The 20,297-nt window shown below is 37.1% G+C and overlaps 1 protein-coding gene across 1 annotated transcript in view; it reads left to right on the top strand.

Annotated features, from left to right (window-relative positions):
- Positions 1-9,655, top strand: part of C4BPA (complement component 4 binding protein alpha) — a 155,707-nt gene extending 146,052 nt beyond the window's left edge. Inside the window, exons 27-28 of the mRNA XM_082436825.1 lie at positions 2,873-3,048; positions 3,640-9,655. Of these exons, the coding sequence (XP_082292951.1) occupies positions 2,873-3,048; positions 3,640-3,777 (314 nt within the window). The 3' untranslated portion in view covers positions 3,778-9,655. The remainder of the gene's footprint in view (positions 1-2,872; positions 3,049-3,639) is intronic.
- The last annotated feature ends 10,642 nt before the right edge of the window (positions 9,656-20,297 follow it).

Raw genomic sequence — 20,297 nt, 5'->3', positions numbered from 1 at the left:
ATTTGTATGATTAAATCTTATATTTTAAAGTACACTGCAAGAAAAGTCCAGTACAGAACTGCATATATGTGCTTACTTATAAAAACTAAGAGCCATTTTTATATTTTTATGGAGGTGCTTAATCTGAGGTTTAAGAAAGGCTGTATGGAAGCTGTTGATTTATACACAGGTGAATTTCTTTTCCTCACAACTAAAACAGAACTTACTTGGAGTTACCGTTACTATGCTTTCTGAACCCCCCAGAGTTGAAGCTTTGGGAGGAGCACAGGTAAGGGAAACAAGAACCTGAGCTGGCTCTTGGCCTCATGGGTATTTAAAGCTTATTCTCTCTTGTTAGTTGTTTGTTTTTTTTTTAATTGGTCCTTCATCATCACTGAGGATTGCTAAGTGCAATTTGCAGTTCAGGGTCTGGCTGATCCAGGGATCCACCTCTGATTCTGGTTGTTCATTTCCTATTTCCTATCTCTTAGGTATCATCTGGTGACTTCTAGAGTTATTTTGTTTTTACAGAGGGCTTCCTCCCACCTCAGGAGACCCTTTTGGACTGGCCTGAGGACAATTCCACCATGACTGTCTTTCTCATGCAGCCCATTTCTAATCTACTGGAAGTGCTAACTCAGCCTTGCTTCTGATAATGTCAGGAGTCCAGGCCAACCTCAAAGCAGCAGAGATCTGTCCTTCACTCTCACCTTAGAGCCTTAGAGTGCCTGTCACTAGACAGCCCATCCTTTGCCTTTTAGATTTCTCAGACAGGAGCTGGACACTAGTTCACTGTGACTAATGTCCCCCCAGCCTGAAAGGAGCCACACTAGATTTCCTCAGTGAGCTCCTGAGGGTCCTTCTCTCAATGTGAAGCATAAATTCTTCCACACATTAGCCTCACCTGAGACTGCAGGTGGTGTTCACAGGATATCAAAAGCTTTATAAAAATACTTCCCCAAGTATTATTCTTAAAATAATTTAAATTCCTGACCTGTCTTAAATTCCTGACATTGTCTTTAAGTGAGGGAGGTAAGAGTTTTCTAACTGGTTTCTGAGCTACTTGCTTAATCAAATATGGAGCATTGCTAGACTTTGCAAGTCACAAGGAGAGTATTGTTCTTCAGCCCAAACTTTCATTTTATGGCCTTTAAGCATACACTGATGCTGTAGAAAGTGAAAGTCCAATGATCAGTACCAAGAGCAGGATTCCAGAAAGTGACAGTGGACTTTGTGCTAACACAAACCTGAGTTGAATCCTTAATTTGATTCATGTTACTGGTACTTACTAGCTGTGACCTTGTGTAGAATATTTGACTCCTCTAAGGTTGTGTTTCCTTTTCTCTAATGTGGGTCTGATGTTCATACGGCCTCAGAGAGTTAGCATGAGGATTAAATGGTATAACATATATATGATGATTAACACAGTGTCTAGCAAGTGGTTAAGAACTCAATAAATCATTCCTAGTGATTTTGTTAAGTAAATGAAACATACCTCAACAGTATAATTTAATGACTTTGTTCTATAAAATGGGAAGAGTCCATCACTCTGAATAGTTAGTTAAACTCTAGCTCATTCTCTTCTACCCTTCTCTTTTGCCATTCAAGACTGCAACATGTTTCCTAGCATTGCCCATGGATCCTATGAAGATGTGAGTTCAATTTTTTCCTTTACTACTGTGGTGCAGTATAAATGTGATGAAGGATATGTTCTGGTTGGAGAAGAAAAAATCACCTGCAGAAATTCACATTGGTCATCTCTAGTTCCTCAGTGTAAAGGTAACTCCACTTTACTGATGGCCCTTGCTAAGATGGTAGGACCACCATGCAAGTTCTGACAGTATGGTTTCCCCCCAGCAAGAGGCAGCACTTAGAAATTTGTATGTATGTATTTATTTATTCATTTCCTGTATTTAATACTTCGATGTGGTACTGTGCTGTTTAAAAAATATGTGCGGTATTAAAAAATATTTGTCTCAAAAATATTCTTCTATGTTATCTTCCAGAGCTTTGTTGCTTTACCTTTCACATTGATATCCCCAGCCCACTTGGAATTCCTATGGGTTTATGGTGTAAAGTAGGGGGTCAAAATTTGTTTTTCTCCAATGAGTAGTCAATGAACCCAGCACCACATAAAATGGACCGTAGTTTTCACACTGCTCTACAGTACTACCTTTGTCAATATTCAAGAGTTAGAGATAATAATTTTTAACTTAAGAGAATAGTGAGGATTCAGCACAATTTTAGTGAATTCCTGTGAAAGTTAGAATGAGGACTCATGGAAAAGTCCCGAACATCCTTGAAGTATCTGATATCTCCATTAGTACCTGGTGCATGTCATCACCTCCTCATAGAGAAGCTGACCTGACATGAGACCAAGATTAGGTGTGCATTTTTTTTTTTTTCCTTACCACACGGCTAACAGCAACTCAAGTGTCTAATTTCCCACCATTGTCTCCATTTAATACAGGAAGATACTAAGGGCATAAGAATAGAAATTACATACTTAAGATGCTGAAAAGAGTCAGGTTTTGACATACAGTAGTTTTTAAAACTCAGATTTTAGACCACAATACCTAGGTTTATATCATAATCATGTCACCTAAAAGCTACGCAACCATAGACAAGTCACATAAATTGCCTTTACCTAATTTTTCTCTCCAGCAAAGTGTAGATAATAATAGTGTTTTATGTTGATGATAGCTATACATTAACATTAATATTATTGTTATTAATTTTGTTGTTATAATAATACAATAAATGTAGTTAAAGAACAACTCTCAGACTGCAGGCATAATTTATTATCAGTGTTTCTCACCCCCCAGTATTCTTTACTATTGTAAGATCTTATTCTGAGAATCGCAAAATGATCAAAATCGTGTTTCCATTACAGCTCTGTGTCTGAAACCAGAGATAAAAGATGGAACTGTGGCTCTGGACAAGGATCAGTATGTTGAGCCTGAAAATGTCACTGTCCAGTGTGACTCTGGCTATAGTGTGGTCGGCTCTCCAAGTATCATCTGCTCAGAGAACAGAACCTGGTACCCAGAAGTGCCCAAGTGTGAGTGGGTAAGTGGCACACACCTTGGGGTATTCTATCACATTGTAAAAATGATAACCTGCTCTAGAGCACTGTCCCAGCCAACACTGATGAGAGCTGACTTTTATTGGGACTCATTTCTGAGTTATTTAAATCAATTTCAGAATCAGCACTTTTACTCTCAAAGCGCATGTTGAGCTCTTAAAGCAAGTTCTAATTCTCTTATTTTATAGCAAGAAAGACCAAGCCCCTAGATAGGAGGGTTCCATAGATCCAGGCCACCCGGCTCCCAGCTCTGCATTTTCTATTACAGTAAGTGCTATGCTTTTGCATAGACATCAGATCCATCCTTTCAGCTGACCCTGAAGAAGTTCCCTGAGTATCTTCTGCAGTGCTGTTCCTTCTCTGCTTAGTTTCATTGCTGCCTTAGAGCAGTGCTGGTCTCGATCTTAGGGCAAATACTTTGCTGAGATGCACAAAGTGTCTTCTGATTTCTTGCATCAGTCCTAAGGAGGGTCTTGATACTCCAATTTTATTGTCATCAGTAGGCATCCTGAAGGAATCTTATACCTTCACAGTTTGGAGAGAAGCCTCTCAAACCATCCTTTTATCTCTTTTAGGAAGTTCGCACGGGCTGTGAACAAGTACTCGCAGGCAGGAAACTCATGCAGTGTCTCCCAAGTCCAGAGGATGTAAAAATGGCCCTGGAGGTGTATAAACTGTCTCTGGAGATTGAAAGATTGAAGCTACAGACTTGAAGTCGAGCACCAGTTAAAAATCAGTACATTTATTTCCCCTCTCTTCCTCTTAAAAACAGAGAATTAGGTACATTTCCCTCATTAGCAACTCTACTGGTCCTTAAGTGCTATTATTTACTGAAAAAATACCTGTGTTAGAAGAATCTTTGAAATTTTTGATGCCACTGCTAATGTGGAACTATTGGTGGTTTATATCCTATCATCTCATTTTAAGCTTCTGCTTCCCTAGATTTGGTGGAATGGCAGAAATAAATAATCACCTGTCAAAAATGCAGTGTCTTTGTTTTCACTTTGATTCCCTTGTAATAAGAAATTAGGGCCCTATATCAATCACTTCCTGATGCTTCTCTAATTAATGCTTCTTTTCTATTTTCATACTGGAGCCTTATCTGGGATGTATTTACACTACATCTTCACTTCCTACTCATCCTTCAGTGCCCAGGTCAAATATCACATCTTCCTCCGTCTTCTCCTTTCTCTTTCTATTGATTACCAATATTTTCTCTGGAACAACTTCTCAGTTCCTCTTTATATTTAAGGTATATTTGGTTTCGTTTGACATCCCCTCCATCCAATAATAACCAGCTTGGATGCCTTTGAAAGCCTGTATGCAACCCAAGTATTCTTCTTGAGCATGTCCAAGTCTTCCCATCCAGTGTGATCACTCTTTTCTTTAATACTTCAATTAAAATAGCTTTAGTGTCTCTTTTAGGACAGATTTCCCAGACGCAGACCCTGAGAAGAGAATTTGTGTGCAAGTAATTTATTAAGGAACTTGGAATTTCTCCAAGTTCTCAAAGGAGAAACGGGAAAAGGAGTAGGGTAAACAGGATGGGACAGGGAAGGCACGTAGTAGGGTGACCAGGCAAAGTCAAAGGAAGGTGGCTTAACCTTGACCCAGAAGGGAACCCTGGACTATAAGTTTGTGTACATTTTGTCTCAATTCCAGGTAAAGGAACTGGGCTTTCATTCTGCTGTACCAGTCAGTTATTGGTGAAGGGACACCCTGTGGGCACATGAGCCCCCAGGGCAGCCAGCTCTCTCTGTGTGACTACAAAGCTGACTAGCAGCCTGAGGGGAGCCCTCCCAAAAGAGTGGAAGGTATAACCCTAAGAAACCAGAGTACACAGAAGCCTGCCGAGGAGAGCACAGAATAAAAAGGTCTGAGGGCCTGGGTAGAGCTTTCAATGCTTATCCCACACGTGTTATTCTTATATCTCTGGATATTCTGGGGAGCTTTATAATTTCTTATGGTCACCTCTTCTTCCAGTTGTTTGCCTCCCCAAATGTCATTCTCACTCATGCTTACTTAGCTACTATGGCTGGCCTCTTGTTCTCCACTGCATCTTGATCAATTATAGAGAACATCACCTCTTTTCTTTGATTTCTTCAAAACAGCAGTCACATAAAGTTGCATAGCAGACTTTTACTAACGCTCTCGAGTTAACAGAGGGATGTCTGGCTGGCTGCACAAGACTGGACTTTCACATCGAATGTTACATAACTGTGATCTTAAAAGACCATTGCCTTTCCCTGCCACCAGGAACCTCTTCTAGCTGACTTTCTCAGCATGACCCTGCCAGCCTCCAGGATTTTCTGGTCTGATGCTTTCTCTCCTCAAATCACTCCTTATCACACTTCATCTGTTCTTGCTATCACTGCCCCAGAAACCCATTTCTTTTTACTTTATTAGGGAAAGCATTTTAGCAATCTGTCTTTCCCTAGTTTCAGGGATTTCATATCCAAAAATCCATGAATGTACTCAGACAAACAAAGAACTATCCAATCCAGGTCTGGGCGCCAACCTGTAGAGAAGATTCAGAGGCATCTCTGAAACCTGAGTCTTGTATTTCCTCCCCTGCAAGTCTCCATCCAGGGCAGTGTGGAGACCTTTCCACACTGATGTGAATTATGCCACAATCTTTTCATGTGTTAATTCTAAATTAATTACACATAATTATAATGATAGAAGTAATTTATGTGCAGGAAAACAAGAATTCAAACCTTACAGAGGGATTTATAAAAAATAAAAGTAAGATTCTTCCCTCTTCTGCCTCAGTCCTACTCTGTTTGAGTTTTTCTGCTGATTAGCTTAGTCACTCTGAAGAGAGAATGAATTCACATCACGTGACTTTTAATCTCTAAACATATATTTTGATTTCCTGCTACAAAATTGATCAATCTAGCTCTGACTTTCCCTCTCTTCTCTCTCTCCATTGGTCAGTCTCATTTAATTTTATATATTTTTAGTGATCACTTATCTTTAGGGCTTTAAATAATGTACTTAAACCTCTATTATTTATGAAACTTTATTTTTAATAATTTACTATTTTATTAAAGTAGTACAAGCAAATAATTAAAAAGTCAAATAATCCCAAAAAAACCTTTTAATGAAAACCCTAAGATTCTGATCCACTCAATCCCACCCTTTGGTCTCTTTCCCCCAAAATAACCATTTTCAACTCCTATAGCTCTGTGTTATGATGTTTATCTACATATTTCCAAATAATATTCTTATTATACTTATGTTTATTATTTTTAAACATTATGTATTGACTATTAAGCAAATCTTGATCTTTGCTAAGCCAAGGTAAGCTTAACAGTGATCTGTGAATATATTGCTTTACAGCTCTTTAATTTTTACGGCATTAATAATTTATCTTGTTTTTTTGTTTAGTTTTCTATGTTTCTATTGCTGATTCTTGCTACATGCTCCAAAAGATCTGTCATAGTCTAGCAATCTATTTCCTAATGCTCAGACATGTCAATGCCGTTTTAATTCCACATACTTCTCCACCATCACTCCTGGAGATTTCCTTCCCAGGCTCTCTTTTCAGTGATTCTGAAATAAATGGTTTACTTTTAAATCTTAGGTCTTCTCTTTGCTGTTCTCTTTATTACTTTGATTCCAAGTCTTTGCTCTGGTGTATTTCCTTATTTTTGTTGGAACAGATCTTTCAAAAGGTGCCTGGGAAGTAAATTTTTGAGTCCTTACATGTTTTAAAATAACTATTTTTTCTACCCTCATAGTTAATTGATAGATTGTTTGCATGTAGAAGTTTGTGTTCTCAGAATTTTGAAGGCGTTTCTCCACTGCCATGTGCCTTCCAGTTCTGCTATGGAAGAATCCACGGTATTCCAGTTCTTCTTACAATGTTGTTGATTTTTATTTTCTCTCTCTCTGGGAGATATTAGTATCTTCTCTTTATCCCTGTGGCCTTGTTGTAAGATATTTTTCATACATTAACTTGGGTACTTGTTGGGAATTTTTGACCTGTAAACACATGACCTTTAGGTCAGGGAAAATTTTTAGAATTTTTTTCTGTTATTTTCTGTTTTCATTTTATTTTGTCTTATCCCCCCACCCCCACCCCAGAACTCCCTTTAGTAAAATATTGTTTTAACCTTTTTTTTTTTCTGTCCTACTTCCCATACCTTGTTTTTTGCGGCCTACTTTTGGGAAGATTTTCCTGACTTTGTGTTTTAAGATTTTTATTGAAGATTAAAATCTATCACATTTTAATTTCCAGTAACTTGCTCTTGTTCTCTACATGTTCTTTTAATGTATTATTCTGTTCTTTCATCATAGATTCAATATCATTTTTTCTGTGTCTGAAAATACTAATTATAGGTGGAGTTTGGGGGACATTCCTTTCTCTCTATTCATACAAAAGAGTGGGACCCTTAAATATTGATTGATATCTCTGCATGTATGAGTGAGGCTTCTCTACTGGTGAACTTCTTTGTAGCATGGTGGGCAGCAAGAAGGTTTAACTATTTGTATGTTTGTTTTACTTTTAAATGGGACATGTATCTATCGGTCTTTTCTTAGGAGATACTCAATGCCTTCTGAGAAGATTTCTGTAATCCCTTCCTTACTGATTTATCGACCTTAGTCTTTTCTCTTGAGTTTCTAACATTTATATGTACTACTATGTAAAACGAAGAAATGTGTGCTTCTAAGTTTATGTTCAACTTCACTGTCCTTTCCACCTGTCAACCTCTATCAACATACTATTATTTTTATATTGCATCATTTATAGCCCTTTGAGTCTATTGAGTATCTCTGACCACTACCCACTGAAGGTAGAACTAACCTCTGTCATATACTGCACTTACCATTTCATTTGTGGGCTTTGTTCACAGTAAGTGTTCAAAAATCATTTCATAAAAGGATGTTTAAATTCCATGAGCTAAGATTTAGTACAAAAGATCAATTTTTAAAACTCTCTGCTGAATGGAATTTCTTCTATGGTCCCAAGTACAAAAACAAGTGATCTGTTCATTTTCTGGGTTTATCACGAGACCCCAGGGCCATGAAAAGGGCCAAGAATAGCCAAGATAATCTTGAAAAAGAACAAAGCTTGAGAACTAATATTATTAGAGACTTCAAGAAAGATGGATTATAAAGGTGTATTAATTAAGACAGTGGGTGTTGGTGCAAATAGAATCAAGCTGACTAGATCCAGAAAAAATATATATACATATATATATATTTATAAAATTTATATTTACAGTAGTATATTTACCTTAATTGTGCAAAATTTGACTCTTCAGTGTGGTGGGAAGTGATGTCTTTTCAATGAATATTTCCTACGTTAATCATAGAGCTACATGGAAAAATTGTATCTTGACCCTTACCTTACATTTACCAAAAAGAAATCCAAAGTGGATTATAGATCTACATGTGAAAAGTAAAAAAATAAATAAATAACACATGTAAAAGGATATCTTCATGATCTTGAAGTAGGAAGATAACCTTATACACAACAATATAAAAGGCATTATGAAAAAATTTATAAATTGTCTAATATTAAAACAAGCATTTCTGTTTATTTAAAGATACCATTAAGGTTCTCCAAAGAAGGTGTACAAATTGCCAGTAGGCATATGAAAAGATACTCAGCATCATTAGTCTTAGAGAAACGCAAATCAGAACTGCAGTGGCATACTGCTTCCCACCCACTGAGATGACTGTAATTTTTTTAGTAGAAAATAACAAATGTTGGGAAGATGTGGAGCAATTGGAACACTCATACATTGTTGGTAGGAATGTAAAATGTTGTAGTTGTTTGGAAAAAGTTTGACAGTTTCTCAAAAAGTTAGAGCCCCTATGTGATCCAGCAGTTCGTTTTCAACCATATACACAAGAGACTGAAAGCATATCTTCCTACAAACATATGCACATGAATGTGCATAGCAACATTATTCATAATAACCCCAAAGTGAAAACAACTCAACTGATGAATGGATAAGTAAAATGTGGTCTATCCATAAATGGCATACTATTCAGCCATAAAGAGGAATGAAGTATTGACACATGCTACAGTGTAGATGAACCTTGACAACAATATGCTAAGGAAAAGAAGCCAGACACAAAAGACTACATCCTGTATAATTTAATTTATATGAAATGTCAACTCTATAGAGACAAAAAGTAGATTAGTATTTGCCAGGGGATAGGGGAGAGAGGGAATGCAGAGTAACTGCTAAAGGGTAGGGGGTTTCTTTTTGGGGTGTAGAAAATGTTCTGGAATTAGATAGTGATGGTGGTTGCACAACTTTATGAATTGTAGACTTTAAAATGATAAATTTTGTGGTATGTCAATTATATCTCAAAAAAAAGCTACTGAGTTGAGCTGAATTTTGTCCTCCTCAAACTCATATGTTCAAATCTGTGGTACTCTAGTACTTCAGAATGTAACTGTATTTGGAGATACGATCTTTTGAAAGGTGATTAAGTTAAAATTAGGTCTTTAGGATGAAAAATCTAATTCAAAAAGATACATGAAACCCAATGTTCGTAGGAGTACTATTTACAATAGTCAAGTCATGGAAACAACCCAAATGCCCATCAACAGATGATTGGTTTAAGAAGATGTGATATATATATATACATACACACACACACACACACACACACACACACACACACACACAATGGAATATTACTCAGCCATAAAAACGGATGAAATGTTGCCATTTGCATCAACGTGGATGGACCTAAAGAATATCATACTAAGTGAAATAAGTCAGACAGAGAAAGACAAATATTATTTTATACCACTTATATATGTACTCTAAAATATAATAAACAATCTTATATACAAAACAGAAACAGACTCCCAGACATAGAAAACAAACATGGTTACCAAAGGGAAAAGGGAGTGAGGAAGGAATAAATTAAGGGTATGTGATTAACAGGTACACATTACTATACATAAAATAGATAAGCAAAAAGGATTTACCATGTAACACAAGGAACAATATTCAATATCTTGTAACAACCTATAATGGAAAAAATCTGAAAAAAAAATAACTGAATCATTTTGCTGTACACCTGAAACTAACACAATATTATAAATAACACTATACTTCAATAAAAAAATGAGGTCATTAGGGTGGGCCCTAATTCAATGTGACTGGTGTCCTTACAAGAAGGGGAGATTTGGACACACAGAGATATCAGACATGGGTGCATGTCTGATAGAGGGATGACCATGTGAAGACACAGCAAGAAGGAGGCCGTCTGCAGGCCAAGGAGACACCTGGAACAGATTTCCCCTCCCAGGCCTCATAAGAAACAGAATGTGCTCGCATTTTGATCTCAGCCTTGCGGTCTCCAAAACTGTGAGAAAATAAATCCCTGCTGTTTAAGCCACTCAATCTGTGATATTTTGTTATGGCAGCACTAATACAGACACCACTAAGGAAATGAAAGGACAAGCCTCAGGCTGGGAAGTGATATTTGCAATACCTATGTCCAACTAAAGACTCATATCCAAAATATATTAAAAAAACTCTTACAAAACAATAAGAAAAATATAATCAGCCCACCAAAAGAATGAAAAAAAGACCTGAAAGAGCCATCACAAAAAGGGATATCCAGCTGGCCAATGACATATGAAAAGATGATCAACTTCATTAGTCATCAGGGAAATTAAAATGAAAACCCCAGGATGGCAGTGGGGCACGAAGACTGATACAAAATACATATACAGTTCAGTAAAAAAATAAAGAAAACTACAGTGCAATTTCACTACATACCAAGAAGAATTGCTAAAATGACAAAATAGGAAGTGTTAGCAAGAATGTATTGCAAAAAACAAAAACAAACAAACAAAAGAATGTATTGCAGCCATGACTCTGAAAAACTGCTGTTGAAAGTGTAAATTTGTCCAACTGCCTTGGAAAATTCTTTGACAGTAACTCCCAATGCTGAACACACGCCTACTTTCACTCCTGGGTATTAACTCTCAGAAACGCATACATCTGTTCAACAATGGACATGTATTAGAATGTTTGTAGCAGCCCTATCTACAATAGCTCCAAACTGGAAACTACCAAAATGCTTATGTGTAGTAGAGGGGATAAATTAACTGTGATATATCACATGATGAAATATACCACAATGGATTGAATGATTATATGGATGAATTTCAAAACATAAATTATTTAGTGAAAGATGCCAGACACAGAGTAGTAGATACTGCTTCATTTCATTTATGTAATGTACAAAAACAAGCAAAAGAAATCCACAGTGTTCAAAGTCAGAATAGCAATCCCCTTGGAAGGGGGCATGGGGAGGGCTATGAAGGTTTTGGTAATATTTTGTTTCTCCATCTGGATGGTGTGACATGGCTGTAATTCAATGTATGAAAAGTCAACTAACTCTATACTTAATTGCACTTTTTGGGGTATACTATATTTTAATATAAATTAAATTAAAAATTGGAAAAAGAGTGGATCTTCCATACCCTAGTGATCTGGGGGGGTGTGGTTAATGGTAGGTTTTCCATTTACTTAGAATATTCTTATCAATAATGCATTCAGATACAGGAGAAATTGCCATTTTTCTCACTGTAGAATTCATCTTTCCAATGTCTTTATTGGCTGCCACGTTTTGCCCCTTTACAGCTACACCTGACACCCCCAAGTTTACTGTGGCACCAGTTTTGTGGGACAATGTGAATAAGTCCCAGTAGCCACATGCTTAATCTGTGTTGTTTTGGTTTCCTCTATTGGCTCATTGATTTTTATCGGGGCAGGAAATAATAGTCAGGGTATCAGATTTCATTGTTGTTGCTCTCCAGATTATTCTACTAGACCAGATCCTTGGGAGTTAAGGGCATAGTTATTATGTCCCACTAGTAAGTTCTACCTTCCATTACACATCTCAAAGTTTTAGGTATCTCAAACTATAGATGGTAAATAACCTGGCTTTCACAATATCATACCTCTCCCTTTCATTGTCCCAACTTTTCCTCACAGAGATTTAGAGATAATATGTGTGGAGACTGTGCATCAACCCCACTGTTACCACTAATCTACTCAGTGATAGTATTTACCGTATTGACAAATGTCAAGAGGAAGCTCAGATTGATGCAAAGATCAGATGCTTGGTTGGGTAAATCAAATCATTTGCTTATATAAAACATACAGAAATACAGAAGGATGTCATCAAGGTCTGGACGTAGGGCAGAGAGATCAGTCACATGTTCCAGGTTAGGCAGAGGTCAAGTTTCCAAACTTCAAAATCATCACAGTGGATTCAGTGTTGAGATGATTTCATCTAAGTGAGTAAGAGTCTCATCAGAACATCTGGAAATTCAGATGTTCCCTTCTGAGCATTGCCTTATAACATTGAAGCAGTACTACACACTGGCTGCTTTTGATAAATTCTGAGCCCACTCATCTGGGCCAGGTGTACCTCATCAATATACAAAATGACTAGAGGTATAAAGACTTAGCCTCCCTGGCTAACACAGCCCACCCCCAATACATTCCTAAACTGGAACAAGGGTTAGTTACTGAGACATCTCTTGGAATCAAACTAATAGGCCATTAGGGCCTATCCTATAATTACTCTCGGCACCTGAGTCATTATATTTTATTAAAATAGTACCATTCTCTCCAAGATTGAAGATCACTGGTTTCTTTACCTCTTCCCTTTCCCTTGCACTCTACATCTAATCAGTCATGTAATTTGGTTGTTTCTTTGGGCTATTTTTTATTTGTTACTCCAATTACAACAATTCTTTGACCTAAAATGGACCTTTGGTCCTTTGCTCTTTTACCTACCATTATTCTCCACCTCCCTTTTGAAAGTCTTTTCAAACAAGTTGTGTTCAAGAAAGATTAAAGAAAGATGGTTGAGGGTGCGTAAAAAGAAATGATTATAGAGATCAACAATAGAATCGAAATATATCTCTAATTCTGTCATTTCTAATAACATCTACCACTATCACCCTGGACTGAGACACCATCATTTCTAGTCCAGATTACTCCAATAGGCTTCCACTCTTGTTCCTCCTGGTAGCCATGGAGACCTGTTGGGGTTGTTCCTCTGCTCAAAATCCTTGATTAGTTTCCCTTCACAGACTAAGTCCCAACAGGGCCTACCAAGCCCTACATGATCTAATGCTCTTCTGTGTTCTTCCTTCAGGACTTTAAAGAGGCTGGTATACTGTCTTCTGGCTTCTGTTACTTCTGGTGAGAAGTTAGCAATCATTCAAAGTATTCTCTGTTTGTAAATAATGTTTTTTCCCTAGATGATTTCAAAAACAATTTTTAAAAAATCTTTGGTCTGCAGTTGTTTGAATATAATGTGCCTAGATATGGTTTTCTTCATATTTATCCTGCTTGAGTTTCATTGAACATCTTGAATCTGTAAATATACCTCTTTCCACCAATTTGAGAAATTTGTGATCATTATTTTTCCAAGTAATTTGTCTGCCCCATTTTTCTTTTCTTTCTTTATGAGACTCTAATTACATGTATATTAAATCTTTTCATATTGTTCCATAAACCCCTGCAACTCTATTTTTTTACATATCAATATTTTTCCCTCTCTTCTTAAGATTGGATAATTTCTATTAATGTATCCTCACGTTTGTTGACTCTTTCCTCTGTCATTTCCATTCTGCTGTTAAGTTCCTCCAGTAACATTTTTATTTTAAAGATTGTATTTTTGAGTTCTAGAATTTCTTTTGGTGGTTTTATATAGTTTCTGTTTTTCTGCTGAGATTTCTTATGTTTCTATTGATTAATAAACTTCTATTCCTTTACATCCTTGAGCATAGTTACAGTAGCTATTTAAAAATCTTGTTTGCTAATTCCAACATTTGGATAATCTTGAGGATAGTCTATTGACTTTTTTCCCCTTAAGAATGGTTCAAGTTTTCTAGTTTCTTCATATGTCGAGTAATTTTGGATTGTATCCTGGACATTGTGAATGAATTCTGTTATATTCCCTCCAAAATACAGGTTCTGTTTGTTTAAGCAGGCAATTAACTTAGTTGGACTCGAACTGAAAATTCTGTCTTGGATAGCAGCTCAAAACTTAGTTCAGTTCTTTTATCTTTAGCTGGGCTGTTTTCAGTCACTAATAAGTGATTCAGAGATCAGCCAGAGACTGGGGCAGGGTTTACAGAGAGTATGGTCTCCCCCTCTCTCTGGCTTCTTAATTTTTAGCCCTTCATTTTCCAGTGGCTCTTGTTGCCCCAAACTCTGTTTCTGTTTCTCCAGGCCAGAAAGTCAGCTAGTTTTCTATTAAAGTGTTAGCCATCCCCCCCATGCCCTTAACAAATGGAAACTTGTACTATGCTGTTCCTTTCCTCTCATAGTTATTGCTTTCTAGAATGTATTCACTTTGGTTCACTCACTAGTCCCTTTAGGTAGGTGCTCCCTGCCTCCATATCTTGTCCAGAGTTCATAATAGTTATCTGTGGGAGAGTAGAACCATAGAAGCTTACACAGCTATACTGAAAACAGAACTCTACATACTCTTACACATATTCAGTCTTTTAAGTTTACAGGACATGTTGTTATCTCTTTCGGGAAATTTTTCCCCTGGATATTTGCATGGTTTATTCCCATACTTAATTCAAGTCTTCACTCAGGTGTCAATTATTTGGAAAGAACTTCCTTGGACATATTGTTTAATATATGCTGCCCATCCCACCTCACACATTACTATCTACCACTTTACCCTGCATTATCTTATTTTCACAGTACTTCTCTTTCTGACTTTATGTTATACATTAAATTTTATTTTTGTATATATTTATCTTTCTTACTAGACAATAAGCTCTATGAGTATTGAAATTTTTGTTTGCCTTGGATAGTGCTGCAACCTCAGCACCTAGAGGAGTTCTTGGCTCATTGTAGGGGTTCGATACATACTTGTTGAATTAACAGCTCATGCTAGACAGTTAAAAATAAATCTACACACAAATATGCTCAACTGATTTTTGACAAAGGCAAAAGCAAATCAATGGGGAAAATGTAGCCTTTTTGACAAATATTTCTAGAGTAACTGGACATTTATTGGCAAAATTTAACCTTGATCTAAACCTCACACCTTATATAAAAATTAACTCAAAATGAATCCTGGACTTAAATGTGAAACATAAAATCAAAAGAACTTTTATGAAAAAACACAGGAAAAACATTATGGAATCTAAGACTTAAATGTAATGTGTAAAACTATAACACTTTTAGAAAAAAAAATAGGAGAAAATCTTGGGATATAAGGCTAGGCAAAGATTTTAGGCTTGACACCACATGCCATAAGAGGATATTCATAAAAGGAAAAATTGATAAATCGGACCTCATTAAAATAAAAAACTTTTTCTCTGCAAAATACCATGTGAAGGGAATGAAAGACAAGCTACAGTCTGGGAGAAAATATTTTTAAATCATATATCTGTCTAAAAACAAATGTCTAGATTAAAGAACTCTCCAAACTCAACAGTGAAAAACAATCCAATGAGGAAATGGGCAAAAATCATGAATAAACATCTCACTGAAGATCATCTATAAATGGCAAATAAGCACATGAAAAGATGTTCAACATCATTAGCTATATGGGAAATGCAAATTAAGACCACAAGCTATGACTACACACCTATTAGAATGGCTAAAATAAAAAATAGTGGCAACATCAAATTCTGGCAAGGATGTGGGGACCCTCATTAGGTGAATGGTTGAACACTGTGGTACATCCATACCATGGAATACTACTCAGCAGTTAAAAAGAACAGACTATTGACACATACAAAAACTTGAATGGATGTCAAAGGAATTATGCTGAATGAAAAAAAAACCGAATACCCAAAGATTACATACTATGTCATTCTGTTTATATAACACTTTTAAAGTGACAAAATGTTTGAAATGGAAACCAGATTAGTGGTTTCCAGGGGTGAGAGATGAAGAGATAGCCAGGAGGGAGGTGGGTGTGGTTATAAAAATTCCTTGTGATGATGGAATTTTTCTGTATTTTGACTGTCACAGTGGATGCACAAACCTACGTATGTGATAAAACTGTATAGAACTGAATACATTCACACACGGGTATAAAAATGAGAATAAGATGAGTGGGTTGTATCAACATCAATATCACTCATTGATATGAATGAATGAGCTCTTGATTATGTCCTTTCTTGATTGGAGGAGACAGACAGTGCTTCCGCTTTCTAGATCTTAACCCCATTTCCTTACCTTCATCATGTCTACCTAGTTATCTATTTTTCTTTGACAATTATTTACATTATTTAAAAAGTACTAAGTTATAGTGGAAAGCACATATCTGGCTCAGATCTTGGTTCAGCCATTTATTGCTTGTAAATTTTTTGGCAAGTGTTACTTAACATTTTTCAAGAAGGAGATAAAAGATTATAGGATTGTTGTAAGATTAAATAGAATTGTTTATGGAAAGTGCTTAGAACATAGTAGGTGCTTAATAGATAGAAGGGATAATTCAAAATTGTCTTCTAGTGAATGTTTTAAATTGCTTTTTTTCTAAATAATATTCAGTAGTACCTTGGATTCTCTTTCTAAACTAAAGCAAATTCATGGTGGATTTATTTGCTTTCCTTCCTCTCTGGGAAGGTGGAAATTTGGTTATGTTATGATCAATATTACACCATAATTTACTCAGTTATCTCTGGTGAGAGTCAGCACTTTGGATTTCGAACTCTTACAACAGTCTGCAGCTAAACTTGTTAGGAAGGTCGTTTTCAGGCATTTGCCAAAATTCATTGTCTTCTTTTAATAAACATTGGCATATTTTCAATTATTACTTCCCGTTAAAGATAAAAATTATTCATGTAAACACTTGTCTTTTGCTGCTTTTGTCAGAGATATAAGACAGGACTGGATGTATTTTTTGGCTGACGGAATACATTCTGAATATTCTTAAGGTCTTCAATAATGTTCCTCTTAGTTAACCACTTCCAACCACTTAAAAGTCTGGTGCATGCTTTTTCAGTGCTTCAGGCACCACTTTTCCCTCTTCTAATGGATTAGAATGGCACCAAAGGGTGACTCATTAGGTGTCTTAAGTAAATCAAGAATAACAAGAACGAATGTCCCACTCAAATATTGTCTGAGTAATTTTTTCAAGCCCATTCTATAGTCCTGATTCTTTTCATGCCTCTCTTTCCCCACTAGGCTTTAGAACTTCAGGAAGGAAACAACTTTCTCCATCAGTTTTTGTTCTGTTTGAGTTTTAATTTCATCCTGCTATTGGCAGCCTAAACTCATAACCGAAGTCACAACTTTTCCTAATAGGCAGTGCTTCTCAGGAATGGCTTCCTCGCACACTAATTTCCAAACTCCACTGGACTTAATGCTTAGCTTGACCTAACTCAAGTTTTGCTTTGAGAGTTGCTGAAACCTCCCACTCTGAACCAAAGTGCTTTAAAAAAATCCCTTGTTTATCTTTTTACTTGGAAATTAATTATTTACACTTCAAGATAGCAATTTCCCACTCCTGATACCCAGGTAGGGCCCCGTGGGACTCCTGGGCACAAAGCCTTTCTGTGTCCCTCATTTCTTTGATTACAGGAAATAGGCTTCATTCAGCCTCCATGACCTTCCCTGAGTTCCAACGGGCAGATTCAAGCAGTTGTTAATTAGGGAAGGGATGCAAGACCACGGAGAAACGAACAGTCAAGAGAAAAAGTAGTGCAGCCTTGGGGCAAGGTCCTGGTTCCCCATCAATGGATACACACAAAAATACCTTTGAGCTGCTTTGCAGCTACTGAAACCTCCTCCAGATGCGAGAAGTTAATGAAAGGTATGCTGCCCACAAGTATGCAGACTCGAGACCAGTTGGAACCTGAAGGTTGATGATCCTGACTCCTACGTACCTCACCAACCAACCCATCAGAAGAACGTCCATGAGCTGATCACGCCCTCTTTGAACCATTACAATAAAACTTCTCACTGTCCTCTCCAAGTTGGGACACATAGTTTTTCAACGCAGGAGCCTGCTGTGTCCCCTTTGCCTGGCAAGCTATCCTTTTCTACTTCACCCAAAACTCTGTCTCCGAGATTCAATTCGGCACCAGTGTATACAGAAGCTGAGCCTTTGGCATCACTCCTAGCACAAAAAGAAAAGATTAGGGTTACACTTCTAAATACTCTCAGAGTTCCAAAAGTCTACTTGCTCCTGGCATCGGATCTTGATGATAGCATTGTCAACTACAAATCGGCACTTGCCATGGGCACTTGCCATCTACCTCTACAAAGATTAAGTCAGGTGCCACTGCAGCTGCTAACTTTCAACACCCCGTGAAAGGAGTTCAGGATGGAGAGCAGAAATGAGGCACTCTGTGCTCTGGGAAAAACTGGGAGAACAGGTCTTCAGATAGTTAGATATTTTCAGGAGCTGATTTTATGAGCCCAATTCTTGTATCTCCTCGTATCTAGAAAAGCACTAAATTCCCTCATGGTGACATCTGCTCCTCATGACTAGCAGTAACCCTCACAAGACCTTCTGCAAATATATGTGTTTGATTGCATGTACTCCCTCTTCACCAAAATCACATATATACTGACCTTCCCCTCCACCCCACCTCTTTGGAACAGTTTCTCAGAGCTATCTGAAATGCTGTCTCCCAGGCTACAGTCCTCATTTTACCCCAAATAAAATTTAACTCACAATTCTCACGTTGTGCATTTTTTTTTAAAAAGTCAGCAGCATTGAGGTTTCTAGTGCGCTTTCACTCAGCCCTAATTCTGCCCTCTTTTTCTCAGTTTCTTCCAAACTCAAAGTTCAGTATTGACCTGTATTTTACCCTGGGGTTTTGCTGACTGTTATGCAACTGAAATCCAGTTTTGAGAGTGCGGCTGCTAGTTCACTCTCTTCCTTCCAGATATTTTCAGGTGACATCTGAGATTTTTGAGCTTCGGTTGGTGCACGATTGGTTGTCAACACTTACCATGAGGCCTTTGTCAGGGAGCAAGTCCCCAGTTCTGTACCTCCTTGGGATTCTGACCGTGCTCCTCTGCCCCGCCAGCCTACATGGTGAGTAAAGTAGTTGCTGGTTCTCAGGGCCCCAGGAAAGCAATTAGAGAAGTGCTCAGTTAATGGAGAGAAGGTAGTTTAGACAAATCAATTGCAAATGTACTCATTCCATATTACACAAATGTACTCATTCCTCAGAATGGGAGAAAATATTTGCAAACAAATCAATGGACAAAGGATTAATCTCCAAAATATATAAACAGCTCATGTAGCTCAATATTTAAAAAAACAAACAACCCAATCCAAAAATGGGCAGAAGACCTAAATAGACATTTCTCCAAAGAGGACATACAGATGGCCAAGAAGCACATGAAAAGCTGCTCAACATCACTAATTATTAGAGAAATGCAAATCAAAACTACAATGAGGTATCACCTCACACCAGTTAGAATGGGTTTCATCAGAAAATCTACAAACAACAAATGCTGGAGAGGGTGTGGAGAAAAGGGAACCCTCTTGAACTGTTGGTGGGAATGTAAACTGATACAGCCACTATGGAGAACAGTATGGAGGTTCCTTAAAAAACTAAAAATAGAATTACCATATGATCCAGCAATCCCACTACTGGGCATATACCCAGAGAAAACCACAATTCAAAAAGACACATGCACCCCAATGTTCACTGCAGCACTATTTACAATAGTCAGGTCATGGAAGCAACCTAAATGCCCATCGACAAACGAATGGCTAAAGAAGTTGTGGTACATATATACAATGCAATATTACTCAGCCATAAAAAGGAATGAAATTGGGTCATTTGTTGAGACGTGGATGGATCTAGAGACTGTCATACAGAGTGAAGTAAGTCAGAAGGAGAAAAACCAATATCGTATATTAATGCATATATGTGGAACCTAGAAAAATGGTACAGATGAACCGGTTTGCAGGGCAGAAATTGAGACACAGATGTAGAGAACAAACGTATGGACACCAAGGCGGGAAAGCCGCGGGGGGTTGGTGGTGGTGGTGTGATTAATTGGGCGATTGGGAATGACATGTATACACTGATGTGTATAAAATTGATGACTAATAAGAACCTGATGTATAAAAAAATTTAAAAAAGGAATTTTAAAAGTATGATCAAATTGAAGTAATTTACACTACTTTGTGGGAGGTATAATAATTTGTTTTATTAATGTTAATTTCAATTAACAAATTGCTATATCAATGGTATAATAAATTGTTTATTGACTTCCATTTTATT

This window comes from Balaenoptera physalus, assembly GCF_965194825.1.
Source record: "Balaenoptera physalus genome assembly, chromosome: 1".
Lineage (NCBI taxonomy): Eukaryota > Metazoa > Chordata > Mammalia > Artiodactyla > Balaenopteridae > Balaenoptera > Balaenoptera physalus.
This window is presented reverse-complemented; position numbering and strand designations above follow the sequence as displayed.